Raw genomic sequence first — 23,943 nt, 5'->3', positions numbered from 1 at the left:
ATTCCTAGAACATTCAAGCAACTGAGCTCTCCCATGACAGTAAAAAGCCTGTGATCAGAAGCTACTGTGTGTGTCACTTATCACCACGCTCAGAAACAGAAACACTTCAAAGCAGCAGGAAAATCTCACCACAGCTTTAGGCGATGAAGAGCCTCTTAAGAAAGGTAAAACCGGCTAATTGTATGCTAGCATAATTCAGGATTATCAAGGTGTAAGAGCACTGTATTTTCTAGTATCTTAAGAAATCCAGTTCAGTTATTTACAGAACTAACCTGCCTCCGTACAGAAGTATGAAACTCATGTTTTCTATTGTGGCAAGTGTTTATTAGAGGTGTAGTATTGAGAGCATTTGCAGAGTAGAGAAAGGAAAAGTAAAGGACTTCCGTCATGGCTAAAGATAAGCACAGACTCCCAGAAGTTCAGGATCAGACGAGACGTTTCAGGTAACCTACGCCAACCGCAAGAACTTGAAAGCCACGCGGCAGTCCCCGAGATCACTCAGGCCAGGATGGTCATGGCTCTGGGTTTCTGTCATTGTACGCCGTGTAGGACTTCCTGATGTCTCTCTGTGTGGCCTCAACAGCTCGCCTGCCCAGAGTCATGAGAAATGCACCCGTAAAGAGGGGCCTGTCAGGAGGATACACTCACATGACACCCCACCTTTCCACACGACCCTGGGAACTAGACGTCCTGCTTCCACCTCCGGGCACAGCACACGGAGCGGGGTCGAGGAGGGGGGCGGGGGAGGGGGGGGACACCGAGAGCCCCGGGTGCTGAGGGAGCAGGCTGAGTCATTTCCTGACTCAGGTGGTTGAACCTGCAAACTTCCTGCCACCTGACCACAGAGGCGGCGTGTCTATTCCCAAGGGTTCTTACAGAAAAAAGTGAGGGCCTGGAGAAGGAATGAGCTCAGGTCTTTCTCTGATAATTCTGCAGAGAGGCATGCAAGCTTAGTAACTCTAACAGTAAAAGATGAGAAGGGGTCTTGAGGAAAACGCTTCCATCAGGCATACCAAAAATCTAGAAATTAACCAAACGCACCTGATATGACTTTTTCAAGGACCGTATCTAGATAGTATAAATACAAAATGGGAAGTGTCACAATTCAACCCAGGACAGATTTCCCTATGTCTGCATTACCAGAATTTAATCTATTTTTCTAAATGCCTTTTTGATACAAGTTTCTGCCTCAGGGCTAGGCATGTAGTTCTAACATCTAAATATGAACAAAGAGGCAGAACCTTTTCCAGGGGCAGCCTGTACACAGTTTCCACTTTCTCATCTAACACGGCTCAGTTTACCGCGCCAGGTTCAAGAGGAAATGCACAGTGTTCTAGTTCAGCTCTTCCAAGTTAAAAAGGAGGGAGTCTGGACCAACAGGAAGAAAAGGTTAAATGGAGTGAGTTTGCTTAAGATTACTGACTTTGGTCTTGACGTTCTAGAGTTATTACAGATTTTCTTTATAAAGCTGGGAAAAAGAGTCATAAAGGTGCTAATCTACTAAGTAAATAGAACAGCTCAGAGTAACAGCAGTGGTCCAGCCATTCCTCACTTACAATAACCTAAGAAATATTTTAATCTACTCTAGTTGCTAAAAAAATAAAAATACCACTTGAAGATGATAGAGGCTTAGTTCTGCTTGGCGGTAGGAAGAGTAACATATACCCTGAGCTTCTCCTTCAGTTCTACTGTTTTATATAAATACCTTTGGCCAACAGCAAGGATACACTATTATTTTTCTGCCAGAAAACTCCAGCTCAGTTCCTTATCAGTCAAAACAGAAATGAAATCACAACCTTGGTCGCTGCGACAGGAATGTCCTACAGCTGACCCACAACTGTGAGTCAATTTTAATTACATAAGGAACACAAAATGTTAACTTACTGTATTCCAAGTGAGCACTGAGGAATACGGCAAAAGTTTATCCATGTTACCTGTCTCTGGATATATGCTCCAATATGAAGAAGCTGAGTAGATTTTTGAAAGAAAAAAAAAAAAAGACATGGCTTAATAAGAAGAATAAAGCAGTAGACATTATAATTTACCAAAAGAAGCAAACCAACAAAGGTTTTCATTGCCTTATCCTTCATCCTCAAAAGGCTAACCTTTATGGCTCTATCTACTGATTAAAATGTTCAGGTTCTGCTTTTTACAATGAGAATAATTTCAAAAATAGTTATTCGGCACTTGTATCTATTGAAATGACATTATACCACTTCACAGACAAACAGCCAACACAAAACTGAACGAAGTTATATCTTACTGAAAAAAAAACCACTAACAAGGTTACAGAATCAAGATTGTATCTTTTTTTCTCATAGGTCTCTGAACAGCCACAGTTTCTCACAAAACCACAAGAGAATGAAATTTAATTAGCTGCTGACTGCAATAGAGTTAAAAAAAAAAAAAAAAAAACCACTCCTAACCAGCATCTTGACAGATTGAGGAATTATCAATTTACTGCTTTCCCTTAAGCAAAAAGGTCAAGGATTCAACTTAACATGGAACATCGGCAACACCTACCAATTATAAATTCCTGAATGAGGTCAAATGAATGGCAGGCGGAGATGTTCTCAGAAATCCACTGAATAATCTTAAAAAAGCAAGAAGACAATTTTGTTGGTATTTAAATCTGCGCCCTTCCGTCACCAACAAAGAAGTACAATATCTACATGCATCTTTTTCATTCTATATCTATTTTGGAATTGCTTAAGAATATACTCACTTCTACACTGTCTTCAAGATACATGACACAAGACTGTGTGGATAAAACAGCATTGTAAATGAGGTCCCTTTCATACGTCTTTTTAATAAATGTCCTTGCCTGGGATCCAAATAAGCCTTCCTCAACCCAATGTTTGTTTTTGCTAGAGGAAGCCATGTAACAGCAGAGCACCAGCCTGAAGAGCTGTGGGATACAGGAGGAAACAAACCAAAGCAAGCTTGGAGGCAGCAGACCTGGGTATGAATTCCAGCTCAGTCATTAGGGCGAACATTGTCTTACCATTCAACCTTTGTGAGCATCGCTGTACTGTCCTCCCAAGGGGTGGATAATCCCTGTTACGTCAACAACCCTCTCAATCTATCTCCATAACTATCCTCACCTGCTGGAGGAATGAAGCCCCCCCCCCCCCCCCCCCCATCCACACCCCCTTAGAACTGATGGATACTCGAATACTGGCCTAGCCACACAGCACGCTCACATTTCTGCCCCTACTAATAAGTTGTTTTTATTTCCAAACCTATTCATGCAAGCTGTACTTATTTTCACAGTTAGGTAATTTAATAAAAATTACTATAAACAAGTGGAATATGGATGTAAAAAAAGCGTTGCGTCGATAAAAGCTAGAATGCTTTGGAAAGACTCAAAGGCGTGTCTCTAAAACACTAAAAAACTAGATGTAGGTGAGACAACTAGAAAAGACTGAGAAAAATTACCCAATATACACAGATTGCTTTGAAAGGGTCTTTAAATTACTGATCTCCTCAGGGAAAAAAAAAGAAAAAGAAAAAGAAAGTACCAGGAAGTCAGAGACAACACATTACCAGTGGTTTTATATAAGAAAAATGATTTTGAACTCCAATTAGCTAATATACAAATAAAGAGCCTTAACCTACAACAAAAGATGCATGAATAAATGTACATTTACATGTCTTAGGTTAAAAGAAAATGTTTAAGATGTCTTTTTTTCAATTAACCAATGACCAATTGGTCCCAATCAAGTCTAATAGGGAGGTTTCTCCGACTTCACAGAATAGCCGTAAAATTAAATGACAAAATGTGTGAAAGTGCTTCATAAACTACAATGTGCAATATAGATGTAAATGTAAGCTATCTTTATTTAAAATGTAATAAATATATGCCCCCAGATTTTAGTCCTTTGGATGACAGACACCAAATACAGGCCAGGAGAAAAGGTAGACAATCGAGAAACTCACTATTTGCTACGGAGCACTTCCTTAGAATGTTACTGACCCCGCTAACACTTATTCTAACATGGAAAAGAGAGGAGTCAGAAGAACAGACACACCCTCACCGTCTGAGGTCTGGTGGGGAGCCATAAAAAAGGAGCACAAGAGAAAAATACGTTCAACAGACCTCAATTAATTGTTACCAAATAAAAACAACTCCTGTTCATTTCAACCACTAAATATATAGATTTGGTGTTGTCTATTTGCCAATTTTTAAACTTAAGCCACGTGCCCACCTTGGTTTCCAGGAACCGTGTGTCTTGGCGACACGAGAGCACACAATGCAGCACAGCCATCTTCTCCCAGTCCAGCCAGGCGTCCCACAGGAACTCTAATAAATACGACCGGTTGAGGTCTGCCCTATAGAGCCTTCCAGAACACCAATCCAGAACCAGGGACCCTGACAGCGACTGTAAAGGACCATGAGGTAGCATATCAACCACTTCATTGTTTCCTGGCAAAAAAAAAAGTAGATCAGTAAATAAAGGAACCCCTTCTCACCCAAACGTAAATATTAAAGCCGAAACAAACCCAAATGGACCACGTTCATGAGGGAAAAACTACAACCATACCTGTCAGAAACAAACTGTGGCAGACCAGGTCTGGGTGCTGAATGTTAAGTAGATGAAAGAAATGACCAGGTAAGTAAACAGCTACGAAATAGTCTGTAGAAGAGAAAGATTTAAGTTGTCCACATGCGGTCAGAGCTGTACACGTGCAGACAAAGCCCAGAACTTCCCAGTATCCCTATTCTCCTCTAAATGTTTTAAAACACAGAAGTTCTGACCAATGTAATCACAAGCTGGCTGATGCCAGCACAGTTCATCTTACAGCCAGATCTCATTTATTCCTATCTGTGGCTAATTTCCTTTGGACATTTAGCCCTGGTTATCTTAATTTAATCTGTAGTTTTGTTTTTAAGTAAACTGTGGCTTTATATGAATCTAAACGATCTCTGAGAGCAAATTAGAATAAAAAATGTTAAGCAACATGAATTATTCCTTAATCTGGAAGGCTGGGAATAGCTCATAATGGGAACTTCCTTCATAGTTTTTCAGTTTGGGGAAGGTCTAAAATTTAGTTTCCCGTGTTTCCCCACTCACCATCATCATCATAGTCATTGTCATCACTATCATCATCATCACCACTATTATCATCACAATCATCGTCATCACTATCATCATCACCATCATCATCACCATCATCGTCACCATTATCATTGTCATCACCATCATCACAATCATCATCATCACCATCATCATCATCACAATCATCATCAGCATTCTGTTTAGAGAACCTTTAAGCTGATATTCATGCAAACGACCTCTGTAGGCACTCTGACACTTCGTGGAGTACTCATTTATTTCCTTGCAGAGCTAGCTGCCTAGGATTCACACCTTCACGGTCTCTGCACAAGATATTTTTGTACCAAGAACATTTGTACACAGATTGAGCCAAGGTGTAAGAATAGGTTTCTGGAGAATGGGAGGGTGGAAGTAGCCCTTACCAATAATTTTTCTGGGATCTTAGAAAAACAGAAATTCACATGATAGTAATGAATTTCGTGTAGATGAAACATTTAGATTAGAAGCGAGCCAGCTGGACTCTTTTGCTCTATGAAGCAAAGAAAGACATGCTAATCACTTGTATAGAAGGCATTCTGTGGAAAGGAAAGAGGATGTAAAACTCTGACTAGTTGACTTACAAGTGTCCTTGCAGTCACTGTGGATTAAATGATGTTAAAGTGCTTAGCACAAATGGTTGCAATAATATTATTATGGCAACATTTAAGTAGAAAAACAACAATAGTGATATAGAAGAGCACAATGGAAAGGGTTTGGGCGTCAAATGACTTCGGTTAACTCCTAGCCCTACCATTTACCCAGTTAATTAGGCTGGTACTGTGCTCCTGGGAGAGGGGGCATTTGGAAACATATGAGGGTGTTCCGGGTTGTCCCAATCTTTGTGGTGGAAAAGGGATTCTTATTTAGTGAGTGGGCTCCGGGGATGTTAAACCTCCCAATGTGCAGGACACTCTCACACAAAGAATTGTTGTCTCACAAAAAACGTCAACAGTACCTGTGGTGGGCTGAATGACGGACTAATTTCCAAAGCTTGTGAATACATGACCTGAAGTGATAAAAGGGACCTTGCAGATGTGGTTAAGAATCTTGAGATGGGGAGAGTATCCTGGACTCCCCAGGTGGATAATGTAATCACAGATGTTTTTATAAGAGGGAGCTCTGACAACAGACTAGAAGACAGTAGGATGAAGAAAGAGATCGGGGTGATGTGGTCACAAGCCAAGAAGTGCTGGCCTCTCAATGCTGGAGGGAGCAAAGAATGCATTCTTCCTTGGAATCTCCAGAAAGAACCATTTCTGCCCACACCTTGATTTTAGCCCCTCCAGACTCATTTCAGAATTCTGACCTCCAGAGGAGAATGTTTGTGTTGTTTTAAGCCCTAAATCTGTAGTGACATGTTACAGCAGCAATAAGAAACTAGTACAGTGCCCCGATAAGAGACACTAAAGGAAGCCTGGACACACATATCAGTCTTTCTGAGACTCAGTTTCATTATCTGTAAAACAGGGATAACATTACTAAGCAGAATTGTTGTAAGGACCAAGGTAACTTCAGTAAAACAGTTAGCATACAGTATTCATTTTAAAAAAACGATAGCTTTTTATTTAGAAACATAACTTTCTTATATAGAGGTGATTGGAGTTCATGAAAAATTTCAAAAAATTCTATTCTTTAATCTTTGAATCAATATAAGCTCCTTTTAATAGGGTGACAATTCAGGGACAATGCACACAATTAATAGCAAAAAATACATCATTCAGAAAAGCAATATTGTTGTCATAAAAATTACTTCCTGAATACTTTTAATCTTGGGTACAATTCTGTGCCTGTAAAATAAAGTGTGTTTAAGAAGGAAAGATGACTCATGTAAGATAGCCTATTTTTACACAACTCTAGTATTTCTGCCCTCTCTACACTCGGAAGACCATAGATTAAATCGTGCCTGCCCTTTTTAGGAGTCATTCCCAGGGGTAAGAAAAGGATGGATACCTTTGACCTCACAAAATGCTGTTTTTTTAGGGGAAAGTTTCCCACATCACTCTTGAGACAGGATGCCAATACAGCCCTGCTGATAAGAATCGAGTCCCAGACCCAGGAAGACTTATATTTCTCTTTCTCATCACAGGGAGCTGTAGAGCCAGGCCCCTCCAAGGCCATTTCCCGCCAGTTCAGAGCTCACGGTAAAGCGTGCCACATGCCGGCCCTCTTAGCATAAGAGATCTCACGTTGTCAATAGTATCAGCCAAAATAAAAACCTTTTTATGGACTTTCTCACCATTTTCGTTCTCACTTTGCCCAGTTCCCTCACATCACACCTTCCTGGACCTTTGTCACCAGAGTAGCTTTTCTTTCTTAAATATGGTGCCATGTCCCATACGTAGGCAGGAAGCATTCTGTTCTTCAGTCTTGGGCTAACCTGTTTGTGCCTCACATCCCAGTGAGCGTGGACAAGCAGCTTAGAGAGGCACAGTAAACCCCTTCTTTATTTTCTTCCTTCTAGACTCCTTTAATACGCTTCCACATAGACTCCCTTAATAACACTCAAGTGCCCTTTACCATATTTACTTGATGAAAAGCAACAAGTTCAGACTGATCCATAAATCATTTATGGGACTCGGAAGCTTTTAGCAATTAGCAACAGGGATGGACAATTTCCCAAACGCCTTGTCCTCTCTAGAATCAAGGGACTACATGATGTCTATTTCTCATAGGTTTTGGGGGAACATCTTTTCACTGTCATCCTTTTTATACTAACAAACGGCTTTTAGGGTTGCTAAACTAAAAACATAAGAAAGCTCACAGTGTAGATTCTCTAAAAAGGGAGAGGCACCCCCCCCCCCACAACCGAGGAGGCTGATGGAGTTGCGGGGGGGGGTTGTTTCCAAAAAAAAAATACCTTCTCCTATCAGGCTTCAAAAAGGTCAGTGATTGCTATCACAATCCAAGTCCCAAAGAGGCGTGAGATGATAGGGTGTAGAGAGAAGACAATGAGATACGGAAGGCTGAGGCATAGCGTGCACTGGAAGGAAGGGTCAGAACAGAGCATGAGTCTCTGTCACTCACCAAGGTTGAGAAAAGTAATGCCCTTTGTCACACGTGAGTCAGCACTCCCAAGGGCAGCGGTGAAGGTCTTGCTGTGCCCTGTGGAGCGAGAACGCGAAGCCAGAGAAAGCACGTTAAGAAACAGAGAGCTGGAATCCCACCCAAGGCAGTGACTCTGCGATACTCTCAACATTGACTAACTGTGACACCGACAGAGCAGGTGCCTTCCGACTCCTCGATTTCAAGCTTCCCCATCATTCTCCCAAAGCCAGCACTGCAGGTGGATCACCGGAGTGCGGTCACGATCCAGTAGTTCTGGGTTTACAGATCATCTTAGATCTTAAAAGGTAGGTTGTGCTGGCAGGGAAGGATCCGAAGGAATCTATGTAAGGATCCAAGAGATGGAGGACGCCAGCTGGCTCGTTGCTCTTAATCTACAGAAAAGTTTATTTACTGGTTTTAGTCATCAGAAGAATGTGTGAAAACTTTCCACAAAATATCAAATTTATACTATTAAAGCAAGTCTACAGTCACACGCCACATAACGACGTTTTGGTCAACAACGGACTGCATACACAACGGTGGTCCCATAAGATGAATACCATATAGCCTAGGTGTGTAGCGGCTGTACCATCTGGGTTTGTGTAAGTACACTCTGTGATGTTCGAATAACGACAAAATTGCCTAACGACGCATTTCTTAGAATGTATCCCCGTCCTTAAGTGACACGTCTGTGTGTCTAGTTCTGAAGTTGCTCTTAGTTTCTTCATTATTGAGCAAGTTATTAAACTTTTTAACCTTGATCTCTAACTTCTGAAGGTAATCCTAGGCACTCCTGTGGAATAATAAACTCTGGTGTGGTCTGGCATAAAATTTTTTAAATTTTGGAAAAAATCCATCTTTAAAAAATTTTAACTCCACCCACAGTATGTACTACATAAATATTAATTTTAAGGAACTCAATAAGCAAAATAAATACTCCTTGGCATGGTTCACACTAAAACTACTCAAGGGCACACTGTGACCGACCACAGAACTGGAAAATGTTGTGCACTTTCCCCCTGCTCCCCGGGCTGACTGTTGACACATCAATTTTTCGGGCCACAGAGGTGTGAAATGAAATAAACATATCTTAGGTCTAAGACCTGTTAAGGCCTGACATCATGGAAGGTTTTAACTAAAACCTTAGGTAACTTTGTAAGTTAAATCTATTGATATTTTCCAATCAGTAATATTAAAAAAGCAAACAAACACACCTTGGGCAAATACATCCATTAGGATTGGTCTACAGAGCTAGAAAAAGATATAGGTCAGAATAAAAAATATATAATATGTAAAAATCTTCAGGTAACAATATTCATCAGAAGTGAATTTCTTCAGGAAATGTGTATTATATGATGGTATAAAGGTATAGAATGTACTGATATAATTTATTGCAAGGTAATAAGTCTTTAAAATCTAATTTGCTACTATGTGGAAAAAGCGATTATGTAAAAGTAAAACATAAGAACAAATGGAAAGTACCTTTATGAAAGTAGAACACTGAATACGTGATTTGTTCCCAAGAGTCAAGCTTTGGGCTGTAACATACACACAGACTTCCTAGAAGTAAAAAAGTATTTAGTAGAGCTTAAAAGAATCATAGACAAAAAGTTTCCTAAGCCACTTAACCTTATTTCTATTCCTTTAGATGTCCTGCCTCAACTTACCTCATCGGTGATTCCCAAATTCTAGAAATGGTCTATTAACAAGCTGCTAAGAAATTTCAATTCAACAATTTCTCGGCACCCACTATAGGCAATGCATTGTGGGACAGGCTCTTGAAGGGAAGGGAAATGAATAGAGACACTCCCGTACGTGAAATCATGGGAGTGCGTGAAATCTCCTAATATACACAGACTACCCTGCCCTCTTAATCTAGCTTGCCTTCCAGCACATACCCTAGTTTATCAAAAATTGTGTCTCCTCTTTACAGAAAGTTTCCAGTCTTCTTGCTTATCTAGAATGGAAGACAAACTAGGACAATAAGAGCAAGCATGGTGTGTGAGCCCATAGCCACCCATATTTGGGTCACTGAGGGCCTTGGCCCAAGGGCAAAGGAGAGCCCCCAGCATAGAGTGGCCTTTCCACATGACCCTGACTGCCTTCACTTACCCTGTCACTCCCAGCACCCTCAGCCTTCTCATCTCCTTCAGTGTATAAAACTGTCCATCGTCTCTAGTGGCTGTTGCTATCTGGATAGACTAGATGAGTCCATCATGACCTACAAATGACGGCATTATGCTTAAACTGATACTTCTATTCTGATGCTGACCTTTATGTCATTACCTGAAATAGGAGATTTCTGGGGTGGAAAGGAACTCGACAAGGAGTCTTGAAACCTGGGTTCTAGTCCCTCAGCTAATATTAAACTAGCTCTGTGAACCAGTGAACCACAATATTTCCTCTCTTACACTGCATACTTCCTTTATCAAAGAATCATGGTAGGAAAAAAAGACCATTTTCCCTAAGAAGGCTATTTCAAGACATTTATAAGCATTCTGTTATAGTATTTATCATCCATGACTATTGTTAATGACATTTAAGATGTAAAATATTGTTAGAAGTACACTTTATTGCAACATCTTAAACAAATAAAAAAGAATAACTTTATCAGATAAAAACAGTAACAATTCTGTAAGATGTAAAATTACTGTTATGGGTACTGAGCACACAATGATAACTTTTCTTTAAAATTACAGCAGACTCACTAAGAATAAAAGTGATGTTATACTAAAGCGTAAACAAAAATAATAATTATAAGAGTTACAGAGGTCCCATGTACCACTTTGACTCCTTTCATAAAGCAAACATACTACCAGCAAAACACTATTGGTTTATCCCGTTCTTTTATGTTCTATGATCACAAGGAGAAAGAAATTGTTAGCAAACATGTTAAAACTTCAGCCTCTCTAGTAAAAAAAAAGAAAAAAAGATGAAATTAAAACAAGGCACCATATTTTTCCTTCCAAATTAGAAAAGTTTTAAAAATGATCATCAATTCTGTCGAGGGAGCGGCAGGAAGAACATTCTCAAATAACAGTAGTGGAAAAGTGAACTAGTGCCATCTCTCTGAAAAATAGTTCAGTAGAGGGTTAAATACATTCACATCGTGGAGCCAGTAATTTTTCTTCGAAGAATCTATCCTGAGAAATGAACATGAAATGTCGACAATATAAGAGAGATTGTTACCTCCATTCTAGCAAAATCCGCCATACGCCATTGTTCAAAGAATGGAGGTCACTGTTTGCCTTGTTTTGAAGAAAGTTAAAGTGAATGTAGAATAAGTGTACCTCATTACACACCCTGAGAGCCGCATTCCGATCTCATACGCAAATATTTCCAGACAGTCAGGTAGTAGTTTAGCTCCCCTCCCAATCCCAAAGGAAGGGAAAAAAAAGACACAGCAAGGTGAAATGCAGAGTGCAGACGCTCTGCAAAGCTGTCGCATCCATAGAATTTTCTTTACTAACGGAAATGTCCTATATCTGTGCTGTCCAATATGGTAGCCCCTAGCCACGTGTGGCTACTGAGCACTCAAAATGCGGCTAGTGTGACAAGGAATTCCATTTTCATTTTATTTAGTTTTAAGTACCTTGAATGTAAATAGCCACATGTGGCTAGGGGCTACCATAGTGGACGCCACAGCTCTGGAGCACTGGCTCTCAACCCTGGAAATCCAGTAAACTCACCTGGGCTCACAGACCCCCAGGCTCCACCTTAGATCAACTAGAATCCCCGGGGTTGAGACCCAGGCATCAGTATTTTTTAAATTTGCCTGAGGCAAATTAATTAAATTCTCTAAGCCTCAGTTTCCTCACCTGTAAATAAAAAAATATAGAATCTATTTCCTATGGCTCTTATGGGAGAATTAAATGAGATAATATGTACAAAACTCTGGCAAAGAAGTTATGTCCGGCTACAAAGGTTAGCTGCTATTACTATTCTTCCAGAATAATTTTGCTGCTATTTACAAGTCGAGGGAAATCACAGTTTGAAAGAAACAAAGCATGCTCTTGACAGTGTATCCAGAGATGCTTAATAAATATTCATCAATGATGAAGATAACATCTCGAAGTTGGCTAGCCTTTGGGAAACCATGTGGACAATGAAAGCTATTATGGACAAAGTTTTCCTAAGGAAATTATCTCATAGTGAAAGCTCTACAAAATGCTACAACGCGGACCTAATTCTGGGAATTGGTGAAGGGCAACTCTTGCAATTATATGAACAGGAAGGAGAATTTATACTTTTCAGCCCTCCCTACCTCCCAGGAGATGGTGCACAAGAAAGAACCGCAGCCCCTGCCTTAGAACACACAAGACTGCCCCAGGTACAGCTTCAGGGTTGACCATCAGACACGGAAGGAATGAGAGTGTGTTCTGTCCTTCATTGCTTTAGCAAGTCTCTGAGTTACTCTCCTGTTGTAAAAGACCCATTAGAAAAATCCATATGAACTCATAATCTTCATACACAAGCGACCTGACCACAGCAGAGCTCTCGTGCCCACCAGCTCATGAGCACCCGCATCGTGAGCACCTCTAATTCCTTGGAAGGTAGTGGGTTTCATTTCCTAGGGCAGGAAAATGCAGGACAAAGATGCTTTCAAGGATGTAGGAAGTAATGCTGAAAAGACAAAGTGGCTCCCAACGACCAATATGTGACAAATCCTACTAGAGCATCCCCACTAATGTCACAGTTGAAATAAGCTGGGTTTGTACGAGGCCCTGAGGCTATCGGCATTCCTTTCACGAACCATGTTTTCCGGTTTCCACACCAGTGGAAAATTAAGCCCTCTATTAAAGAGACAGTGGTATAGGAATTAGACTATTTTCTCTCTTCTCCATTCCTCCTTGGCTGAAGTAGGTTTTTGTTTGTTTGCTTGTTTTACCACAAAGGTAAGAAATCATTTTTGAAAAGCAATTTGGGAAACACATGAACTGACAGCTTCGACGTAAACCAAAAGGTTGCTTCTCTGACTTGTTTCACCTTAAATCTGGAAACATCCCATTTGAAACAGGCTTATTTATTCTATTTCAGAGCTGACTAGGAAGAGCAAGCCTCATTTCTATTCTCCTAGACATTGCTGAGAAAGGAAAAAACAGACTCTTTCACAGCTATGCCAGATACACCTAACATTTTATTAAATAAGATATGTCATAGAGAGCCCATTTATAAGTCATTGCTGCCTCTGTTCATGAGAAATTCCTGTGGGGACAAAACGAAAAGGAATAAAAGCTTCACAGAATAAGAGCGTAAAATGATTGTTTATACCCAATGAATTAACGTGAAGACCCAGGGAAGCACCCACCCTGGTCCCTCCACACGAGCTCTGGATCCCATGACATCTCGCCTTCTAAGCAAATTCACTGTACCAGTTATTCCTCCCTGCTGGGTACTGTCATCTTTTCTCTTGCCACTAAACATCCTGTGAGCATCCAGACATACTGGAATCTCTCCCATCACCAAAAATAATATTCCCTAAATCCCACTTTCCCTTCCAGCTGCTGCCTCTCTCATGTCTACACGTGCTATGATGATTTTTTCAACTCCCACATGCCACTTAACCCAGCACAGCCAAGATTTCACCTCAGCCACCCAACACCAACTACTCCCAGTGACCTCCGTGCTGCTAGACCCAATGGACTCAGCCTCCCTCTACCCATTAACGGAGACTAGCCCTCTCCTTTGGGAAACCCCTCTGCCCTTGGCTGCTATAATATCACACTTGGTTTTCCTCCTCTCTCCAGACATTCTTTTTCATTTTTCTTTGGATGTTCTACCTAACCTTTACATATTTTTATCCCCAGATCTTACTTCTAAACTCTTCCCTTTCAACCTGACACCCCTCCCACGGCTTTGAAGGCCAGCTATAGTCGAACAGCTTCCACATTTATTCATCTCCAGTCCTGATTCCTCTTCTAAGGTCCAGAGCTCTTAAAGTGTCCAAAGCAAAACTCATAATCTCCCTTTCTAAGCCCCACCAAAACCACTACACCTCAGTAAATGGCACTCCGGTTCACCCATCTCATTATCCCAGAGACCTGAGATCCATTCCTCTCCATCGTTATAATGAGCCTTCTCAGTTCCATCTCCAAAATGCATCTCAAGCCCGTCTGGTTCCCTCCGCCTCCACCGCGCATCCTGTTCAAGCTGCCCTCATCTCAGGTGTATGCATACACCCTCATCCTAACTGCTCACCTCTTTTCATCCTAACTTTTCCTCTTGCCTCCCCTGACCCATTCTTCACACAGCAGCCACAGTGATCTTTGAAAGACACATATCTAGTCATGTCACTGTCTGCCTAAAACACTTCAGTGAAGGGGCATCAGTGGATCCTAAAACCTCGCGGTGAAAAGTTGTTGGGGATTAGGATAGTCACATGATGCCAAAGTATCACCTCAGATTCCTAATGCAAAGGTTAAACTGTCCCTTTACGAGGCAGACAGACAGTGGTCACCACATAACCAAACGACAAAACTTAGCATCACAAATAATAGGACGTCCTGACATTACATGCCGCCTGATCTGGTGCAAATAAAGTTCACAACATCACCCACGAAGTACTCTTACCACAAATGTTTAACCTATGTCTAACGATGCCTTTAGGTCTGACCTCCAATCTACAGGAAATGTGGAGGATAGAGGAAGAAGTTAATACTTCCACAAAGAAACAACTAGACAATCCAGAATGAGGGACCTTCCGCAAGGCAAATGGCCTGGACTCTTCAAAATGCCAATGCTGTGAAAAGAAAAAAAGTGCAGAGGAGAGGATGTGGGGATCGGTCTACATTAAAAGAGACCACAAAGACATAACCAAATATAATGCGTGAATAGCGATGGGATCCTGACCTTAAAAGTTAGGTACATACGTATACTTATTCATTTATATGCGTACACATGTACAGGACTTTTTTGAAACAATTACAGAAATTTGAAGATAAAATAGTTTACCGATTAATGTAGTAAATTTCTTTCAGGGATAATGGAACTGAGGTTATGTAAAAGAATGTCTTTAACCTAAGCAGATACGTGCTCAATTATTCACTGGTAAAGTGTCAGGATGTCTGCAACTTATTTTTGAACAGTTTTGTCAAAAGGAAGAAAATAGTACCTATACATGGGGAGAATGATAAAGCCAATGTTGTAAATGATATGATTAAGTGAAAGGTACGTGGATGTTCATTCTAAAACTTTTCTGTATGCTGGAGCATTCTCAAAATAAAATGTCATAAGGAGAAAAACACAAATCCTTTAATGACCTTATAACTCTTAGGATAAAATCTAAAATCTTTCCATGGTCTACAAGGCCCTAAAGAATGTGGCCCCTGCCCACCTCCTCAGCTTTCTCTCACAATCCTCTTCCCCTTGCTCTCTCGACTTGGGTCACACTGTTTGCAGTTCATACACATCCTTCAAGTCTCAAGTGAAATACCACTTCCTTCCCTAAACTCCCCAGGACAGATTTACGGAGGGACTTGCGTGGTTGAGGGAGCCCTGGGACGGAGAGGAAAAAATGAGATGGATTATGAAGGAGCGAGGTGGCAAGGGGACAATTTTCAAGACTAAGACAGAACAGGACAGGCTATCTCGGAGGGAGAGAGAAACAGGGATGGACTAGCTGAACTAGAGCATATTTCTATTCTATTTCTAGGGTCTTCCATTAAACCTCCATCACATGCTCTCATGGCTTCCGTACTCTTACGATTCTATTTAAATGCTATGTGTGCACTTATTTAATGTCTAAAATCCACAACAAATAGTAACCTTTATACTAATAAAGATGAGGTCAGTTCTGCTCATCATTGGGTCCCCAATACCTAGCACACAGTAAGAGCTCCATAAATGTTGGCTTAATGAATACTACATAATGTGGCTTTAGAGGAATACAATTTTAGTCCAAGTGCTACTTAACTCAAGTGGTAATTGTTCACTCAAGTTGGAATACTAAAAATGGCTACTAGATTTAGTTATTAGAGTTGATTATTTAGATGATTACAAAGGTTAATGAGCAGTTTTTTTCACCAGATTCATTGAATGTAACCATACTCTTCTTCTCTCATTTTTAGGTATTATTTTTCCTTCTCTATTTTCTCTATCTACAATAAACAGGTGTTAAGAGACAGAATATTGTACACTAATAACTTTGTCAAGCTTTGATTGTGAGCTCAGTAGGTGATAACACAGCTCTTAAAGCAGACAAGTACGTGGGTTTAGAACCAAACACATCAGTAATCCCGACACAAAAAGCTTTCCCATCATTGAATGACATTTGTGAAAAGATGGAGCAGTTGAGAGAATATATATTGATTAAATATGACTCCATCCCCCCCTTAGAACAGTCATACAAATAATAACTAGTAGATCAATAACTCTGCTGACTGTGGCTCTTTTATAGACAACAGATGTATAAAATTATAGTGGAGAAGGTAATTTGGTATATAAATATCCATATGATCACTTATGTAAGAATGTGGCTCTATTATATTTTATTTTCAGGATCCATATAGCTAAACAATGACTAAATTTTGTACAGAACTCAAGTATAATTAATAGATTGATAAATAGAACCAAGGTTCTACCTGTATGGTTGGTAAAAACACACAGGGTCGGGTGTTCAGATAATTTTTCTTGGTCTTGCAGATCAGTACATCCAAAGTTGACAAGACTAAGAACGTAAAGGATAAGAAATTATGAATGCATTTTAAAATAAGTTCCCTCAAAAAGGACAGTAACCACTATAACATACCCACAGAGTTAGAGACATGTCTCTGAGAAATTTAAGTAGATAACATGTTTCTTTTGTTAAAAATTTCTGTAAAACAATAATTAAAAAAAACACATGGTACATAAATGACATGGCCCTGGCAACAGAGAAAAATATATATTACTTTCAACTTGTATTTCTATAACTTTTTTCTGATTTAATATACTGTATGCATACACCATGCTTCAAAATAAGCATAACGGAATATTCATATATGATAAGTAAAGCTAGCAAAATATATAACAGTTTAGGATTATCGTTACTCTAATTCAAGAAGACTTTCGTTTCTTCTGTGCGGTGATGGTCTTGCGTCTATTTTTTTCAAAAGTGCCTCATGCTACATGTAAGATAGTTTGGAGAAAAAAAATTCATCTTTTGTGTAAAAAGAAAAACAGAAAAAAAGTAAAGCAATAGACTCAGCTGAGCTACAAATGGATTGACCTGCGGCACCATCTTTGATGGCGATAGAAAACGGTTTGACGTTCGATCCTGAACGTGGCTGTGACATACCGAATCCTTTTACTGAATCACAAAGAGATCGCTTCCACGGATCAAAATAAATGCAGGCACCCTACACAAAGAAATGGCTAGGAAAATCAATACGATTGACTTGACATGAAGCAACCCTGTGCTTGTGCTTGATAAAGTTGTTTACATTCCCTACAGAGAACAGCAACATAAAAGAATACGCACGCGTGCACACACGGAATATCAGGTTGTCTTTTTATCTGCACACCACCAGGTACAAATTATAGATTAGGCATAAATATAATCATTCTGTCTATGAGTTTCCAAAAAAATTAATAGTAATCTATGAATAACTTACTTAAATCCTGAGTCACTTAATGCTATGTCCAAGGGTGCTTCAAACTGTCAAAAAAAAATCAGGAGAAAACAAACAAAAGAATGAGATTAGTCAGGTGACGATAGTTCTGAAACCAGAGCAAGCCTGACAGTGCTGTGCTTGCCTGACGACACAAAGCCCGTTTACCCATCATTATCTTCAGAGGTTAGCCCCCAGATCCACAGCACAGAAAGTCCAATGGGAATATTCTGGAGTTTACGTACAACCAAAAGCTTGATGTGTATTTATCCCTTAAAGGGCTGACACTTGGCAAACTTTGCCTCAGATATGAGTACCACAAACAGATTGCATAATAAACCAATTGGAAAGAGCAGACTTTTACAAGATACAGAGGACCACATAAAGAGGGAAGGACTGGGTGTCTTCAGAAGGAGGAAGAGTGAGTCAAAAAAAAGGGCAGGAGGAATAAATGAAATTCTTGTAATGGTACATCACTCCGTATTAGACACCGATACTAATCCTAGTCAAGAAGAAAAACAATGTTCTGTCCATCACAGATAAAGATATTTATGACTCTTCAGCAGAAGGCTAGCATTCCAAACAGCTTTTCCAGGACTGATGCTAGATTTAAATAAACTATACCCTCTCACTGACTTTTTACCTTATACTCAAATCTACCGTCCTCACGAGTCCTTTTGGATCAAATGACTTGTGAGCACCGAAAGCTATGTGCTATAGACCACACCTATTTCCTCCACTAATCCTCACTCTCAGCCTTAGTTTCTTTAACGGGAGGCATTCAGTGAGCAGACATTTCCTGTGTGTGGTCTTCTAATCACCTATATTAATCGCATTTGTTGTAGAGTTGAAGCCTCCAGATGGCAAGAACTATTTTACTTGCTCATACAAGTGACTAATGCAACATCAAGAATGCCACAATGCTGTTTGGGAGAACAATTCTCTTCAAAAGGGGGCAAAGGGCTATAAAACTTCCCGCAGCCCGATCATTCTCTAGACTTACCATTAGGTTAAAGTTCTCGTCAGCATAAAACTGGATGCATTTTAAGATACTCCTTGATTTCTAAAAGAGAAAACAATAAATGACAAATGACCAAAAAATGAACCAAACACTAGTAAAAGAGAGAGAGAGAGAAAAGGAAGCAGTCCAGAAACAAACAGTAAGGAAAACCTTTTGCTATTTTTAATGAACCTTCGTTGACTGCCCCCATGAATGAAAATGAAGTGATTAGTAAATTTCAATAATGATAGTGTCAAATTTAAAAGGTCCATATAAAAAGGAGGGCCAGTGGACTAGCTGTTACCTTCAGCTCCACGTAGTATAGTCTCTGCTCTGACATGTCCCATTGAGCCCAAACAAAATCCTCAGCTACTCTCTCTCTTGGGAGATGGCCAGAATTTTTAATCACCTAAAGAGGCATAGAGATTTTTAAAAATTAATAACTATTTTAAAAGAGAATATATCTGGATTTCATTGTTATTTTGTATATTCTATCTTTACAACACATGTAAATATTTCCATAGTTTATTTTTAGCAGTTCTCTACCCCCAACACATACACATGGAAAGTCTTTCCAGAATAGATGTAAGGCATCATTTCACGATCTGCTCTTCCCAAACACTCTATAACAAACTATATTATTCTTGTTCCTAGTTTGACAGACAGGCTGGGGTTGTTGAAGGCAAGGCCACACCTAACACAAGTCAACAGCTGGGCTAATAGAAGATTCAGAGCTTGCTGTTCTGGACATAATCTGCTCAGGCATCTGCAGACAAAGCTTCACTACCAGAGATAGAGGTTGTGATGCCAAGGAAAAACTCAGGCCTGGGAGTGGGGAGTACCGGGCAATGATCCCAGATCTGCCACGAACTTCACGTGGCTTTGGTCATGCTTCCCACCTTTATGTCTTCCACAACGAGTAGATGATTCTGCCCATCTCTCAGCAGTAGTTCACTGCTCATCCTTCGAGACCCAGCTTAGGCACCGCCTCTTGTACAAAGCCTTCTCTCACCTCGCAAGACAAAGGCAAAGCCCCCCACCTCTGTATTCCTATGGTACTTTGGCATAATTCTATTACAGTTACATTCTAATTATAAGTCTACCCCAATGAGTATGCACTCTTCTCCAACACCTTTATAGTCTCAATGTCTTCATTGTTTCTAGCATGTAACAGTACTCAAGGAATGCTTGTCAAAATGAGGAAAGCGAAATAAGGTATGCAAGAGTAAATTGCCATGGAAATGACAAATGTGATACAAGGAATTAAGAATTCACCTTTCTCAAAATGCTTATCAAGAAAAAGTAATCTATATTGGGACAGATAAGTAAAGAAGGAAGACAGGCTGAGGTAGAAAAAAATGAGGGAAAAAGGGAATGTCAGAATGACCCATATTCGTGGCTAAACCATCTCTGATCCTAATAAGGATCTCTCCACTGAGGCTAAGTTGGAACTCAAGGAAGGCACAGGGCATGCAGAATCATACACCTCTATTTCTTGCTTGCCTGGGTCCATTACATTTAGGCCAGAGGAAAGAGATGCTGGAAAAAGGACCCAAGAGTCCCTGTCTGACTCTAACCTTGGGCAACCCATCGTGTTTTCACTTTTCTGAAATTTGTTAGGTTAGGGTCGATTTGGGAACTCTCAGATAAAGGTATATAGTGACAAGAACGTGGTCATCAGAGTGTGGCAACCCAGGTTCACATCTCAGTTTTGTCCCGCCCCTCTGTGAGTCTTGGTTGTTGTGTTCCTTGTAAACATGGGGATAATTACAATACCACCTCTACCTCGCAGGGATGCTGTGGTGAATGCGTGGAACCACACATTACCCTAAGAAGCTGTCACCTAAGCCTTTAAGAATAAGGGCAGAAGTGCCTCACAGAGGGGCACACAGAGGAAGGAATGCTGAGGCTGCACCGTCTTGGCTCAAAATTCTTTCTGGGCTCTGACAAGTGTCCCTGTCCTCACTCTCTCTGCAGTGTCTCTGGGGCTCCCAATCCCTCTGCTAGCCAGCCAGTCCTCTGTCTATGCTCATTTTCAGTTCCTGACCCTGACTTGTTTCCTTAACTCTCTCCTCTAAATTCTCAGTGGTAGCTTTGGGATTCCGCCTGGTCTTTCCTCTTTTGTCTGGCATTTTTCTTATCACTGACCTGTCCTCGCCCTGCTATCCACTTGGCCGCTGGTGGCCCTGAGCTCCAGCCCACATCTCCTGGTCATTTCCTGCCAGGCCTCTTGATTTAAAGCTTTCAATCATAGATATATAATTAATAAATGCCATTTTCCATTTCAATTTTGTTCACCTAAGTTTAAAATTAAAATCTTCAAAGAAAGACTATTTTGATGCAGACTATTTAAATATTGAAGGAAATTATTTTTAATATCAATAATATGTTAAGATCCCACAAATTGTCAAGAAAATGACAACTGAGTAGAAAAATAGACAAGGATATAACTAAGCAATTTTCAGAAAAACAAATTCACATAGCCAATAAGAACAGAAGATGCTCAAACTCACTAATATTAGGGAAATACAAACTAAAATAATAATGATATCAACTTACGCCATCAAATTGGAATTTTTTTTTAAAAAGGTAAATACACCTATTACGTATGGATAGAGGGTCAGGGTACTCTTACACTTTGCTTGTAAAACTGTGAATTTTGGCAAAACTCTGTTGAATGTTACTAAATGCATACACCCATCAACCCAATTAGCCATCACTGAGGATTTAGCCCAAAGGAATACGTGTTCCAAATACATAAAGCTATAAAAAACACCTGAGACTATTCGTACTGTAAACAAATAAACAAAAAAAGAAAATTGGCAATCAAGTGAATGTGCATCCATGGGAGAATGGTTGCCAAATTGTGTACATTCATGCCAGGAATGAACAGGTGCTTCTAAAGAGAATGAATTGGAACTATTTTAGTTGACTTGTAAGTAATTCTACAAAGTTGAGTGAGGAGGGAGTTAATAATAAACAAACCCCTGGTGTGTCAGGGGAGGGGCTGGGGGCTTTATAGGTACGGAGGAAAGAATGGAAGGATACACACCAGGTTGTGAATAAAAGTGAGAGGCGAAAAGGCAAGGGAGAAGTGGAAAATGAGCAAAAAAAAGAAAAGAAAATTGAACTATATAAAACCCCAGCATCCCAGCATATATATTACGATCCCATTTATTATATATATATATGTATAAAAATTAGAGAAAAAAGTTATATCTCTATTTAGAAACCTATAGGGATACCTGTGATATATTAAGGAAAAAAGTAAAAACAAAAGTGGTAAATTAATATATGTATTACGATTCTATTTTGGTAAAAACAACTGAATCCCTGCATATGTGCACCTAACCCTGTGTAGCTTTGCATGAGCAAGGTAAAAGGTGTGGAAAGTCACACAGGCTGGCATTAGTTACCCTGGGAGACTGAGACGGGGGGAGGTAGAGAGGAGGGAGGTAATTAACTCCTTCATATACATCTTGTATCAGTTCACATGTTACAAAAGCAAGTCTATAATTTGAAAGACATCAAATAAAGAAAACGCTATGTTTCCATAACATTAATCTATCCTTAACAGTCTAGAAAGGTCTCTTTGTGTGGAAAAGAGTCTGAAGCAAAAGGTATTTCAAATATTTACCACTCCATTTCCATCTTCTTGGATGACTTGGATATGAAATTGTTCAATATCTTAAAAAAAAAAAAAACAACAGAAAGATAGCTTAACCTTCATGAAAAACGAGTCCTTTTTTTCACTTAACAGTTGTGAATATTTTTTAGTAAAAGCAATGCAGATTAAATAACTGGCTGAAAAATAATATTATCACAGATAGCAATCTCACAATAAAGGCACAAAACAAAAGCCACCTGTCTCCACCCTCCCTTTACAGTCTGTTCCAAGTCCAGACTTTATTCTGCTCCTCAATATTAACAACACAGGAAGCATTTAACCCTTCTGCTCCCCCACGTGCCCTCAACAAGCATTTGCCTGCCCTAAACCATCACTCTTAGACAGGGCTAATAAGGGCCCATTCGGTAGGGTTTATCTTCCATTTCCAAATAGCAAATACCTCTTTGTATGAAAATATCAGATAGAAAACTCATTACACAAGATAGCTGGGGGAGGTATTTTTATAGGGGTCAACTTCACATTAACAGAACTCGGAACCGTTCTGTAGATGGTCCCTTTTGCTCAGTCAGCAATTTACATTCGCCCATACTTACCTTCTGCCGGTTTTAGTTACAGAAATGTGAGACAGATAATCGGCAAGAGCATAGGGACTGAACACAGACCTCACCCTCAGGCCCGTCCTTCCAGTTATAAATCAGCAGTTTCATCTCGTAACTTGAAAGATGGCTTACCAGCTAAGATCCACCAGGGAATTTTGTCCTTTCTCCACCCCACCCCCCAAACTTAAAAACATCATTAAAGGATGTCCCAATCTTATTTGTCTCTACCTGAATTTGACCAAATTAGTACGTGTCCTCAAGTTCTGCCATGGAATTCTTCTAGCTTCTAATGCCTTCCCCTCTCCCCGTCCCAGCCTCTCTCCTTATATCATGGTTACCCATTGTGACAGACATGCTAAAGAAGGATGGACTACAGAAGGCAAAAATGACCTGAGCAGCTTTCTACAAACATTCCACCATGTGACAAAACTGGAAATCCATACACACAGGAGCCCATCCTTCCCAGGATGAGGAAACAGAGCAGAGCCGAAGGGAACAAGTAGGGGCTGAAGGCAAAGCCTTTCCACAGGAATCCTAGGTCTCAAATGGACATCAAAGGTCAATGGACCCATGGCCCTGGCGAGTGGACACCTAGAAGATTCAGTCATGCCCCACACTTCACTAGGAGATGTGCCGTTCATGAAGCCCCCATATGGCACCCAAAGATACACTTACATTTCTCTTCTGAAATCAGTAACAGATGGTTCTCTGGAAGAGGGTTGCTTTCGACGTGTGGGTGGAGGAACTGTAGAAAGGAAATTAATCAAAATCACAAGCAACTACCTTGCTTATTCAAACAGTGCAAAAGTTGCATCTGACCACTATACCACTACATACCACAGAAGGGACTGAGAACCAAAGAATAGTTTAGGCGAATCACATACACACACACATTACAGATGGAAGCAAGGAGGAAAAAGGAAAGCTTTCAGGAGCTCAGTTCTCCGGGGGAAACTGGTCGCAGGTCCACCATAACTCATTTAAACAA

At 40.2% G+C, this 23,943-nt stretch overlaps 1 protein-coding gene across 9 annotated transcripts in view; it reads right to left on the bottom strand.

Annotated features, from left to right (window-relative positions):
- The window catches only part of GSAP (gamma-secretase activating protein), a 79,951-nt gene that overhangs the window by 31,892 nt on the left and 24,116 nt on the right, over nt 1–23,943 (bottom strand). For 8 of the 9 annotated variants that reach the window (XR_006889789.1, XR_006889787.1, XR_006889790.1 and 5 more), the window contains 12 exons: nt 23,631–23,700; nt 22,366–22,415; nt 19,033–19,137; nt 18,732–18,791; nt 17,732–17,775; nt 16,721–16,806; nt 9,624–9,701; nt 8,121–8,198; nt 4,545–4,637; nt 4,209–4,426; nt 2,524–2,593; nt 1,885–1,967 (listed from right to left, as the gene is read on the bottom strand). Coding sequence is in view for 5 of the 9 variants with exons in the window: in XM_046669851.1 (XP_046525807.1) it covers nt 1,885–1,967; nt 2,524–2,593; nt 4,209–4,426; nt 4,545–4,637; nt 8,121–8,198; nt 9,624–9,701; nt 16,721–16,806; nt 17,732–17,775; nt 18,732–18,791; nt 19,033–19,137; nt 22,366–22,415; nt 23,631–23,700 (1,035 nt within the window). In the remaining 4 variants the exon portion in view is untranslated. The remainder of the gene's footprint in view (nt 1–1,884; nt 1,968–2,523; nt 2,594–4,208; nt 4,427–4,544; nt 4,638–8,120; nt 8,199–9,623; nt 9,702–16,720; nt 16,807–17,731; nt 17,776–18,731; nt 18,792–19,032; nt 19,138–22,365; nt 22,416–23,630; nt 23,701–23,943) is intronic. The other variant, XM_046669853.1, reaches the window with a different exon arrangement.

The sequence above is a fragment of the Equus quagga genome, chromosome 8 (assembly GCF_021613505.1).
Source record: "Equus quagga isolate Etosha38 chromosome 8, UCLA_HA_Equagga_1.0, whole genome shotgun sequence".
Classification (NCBI taxonomy): Eukaryota; Metazoa; Chordata; class Mammalia; order Perissodactyla; family Equidae; genus Equus; species Equus quagga.
The sequence above is the reverse complement of the archived record's forward strand: the minus strand, read 5'-3'. Positions and strand labels throughout refer to the sequence as shown.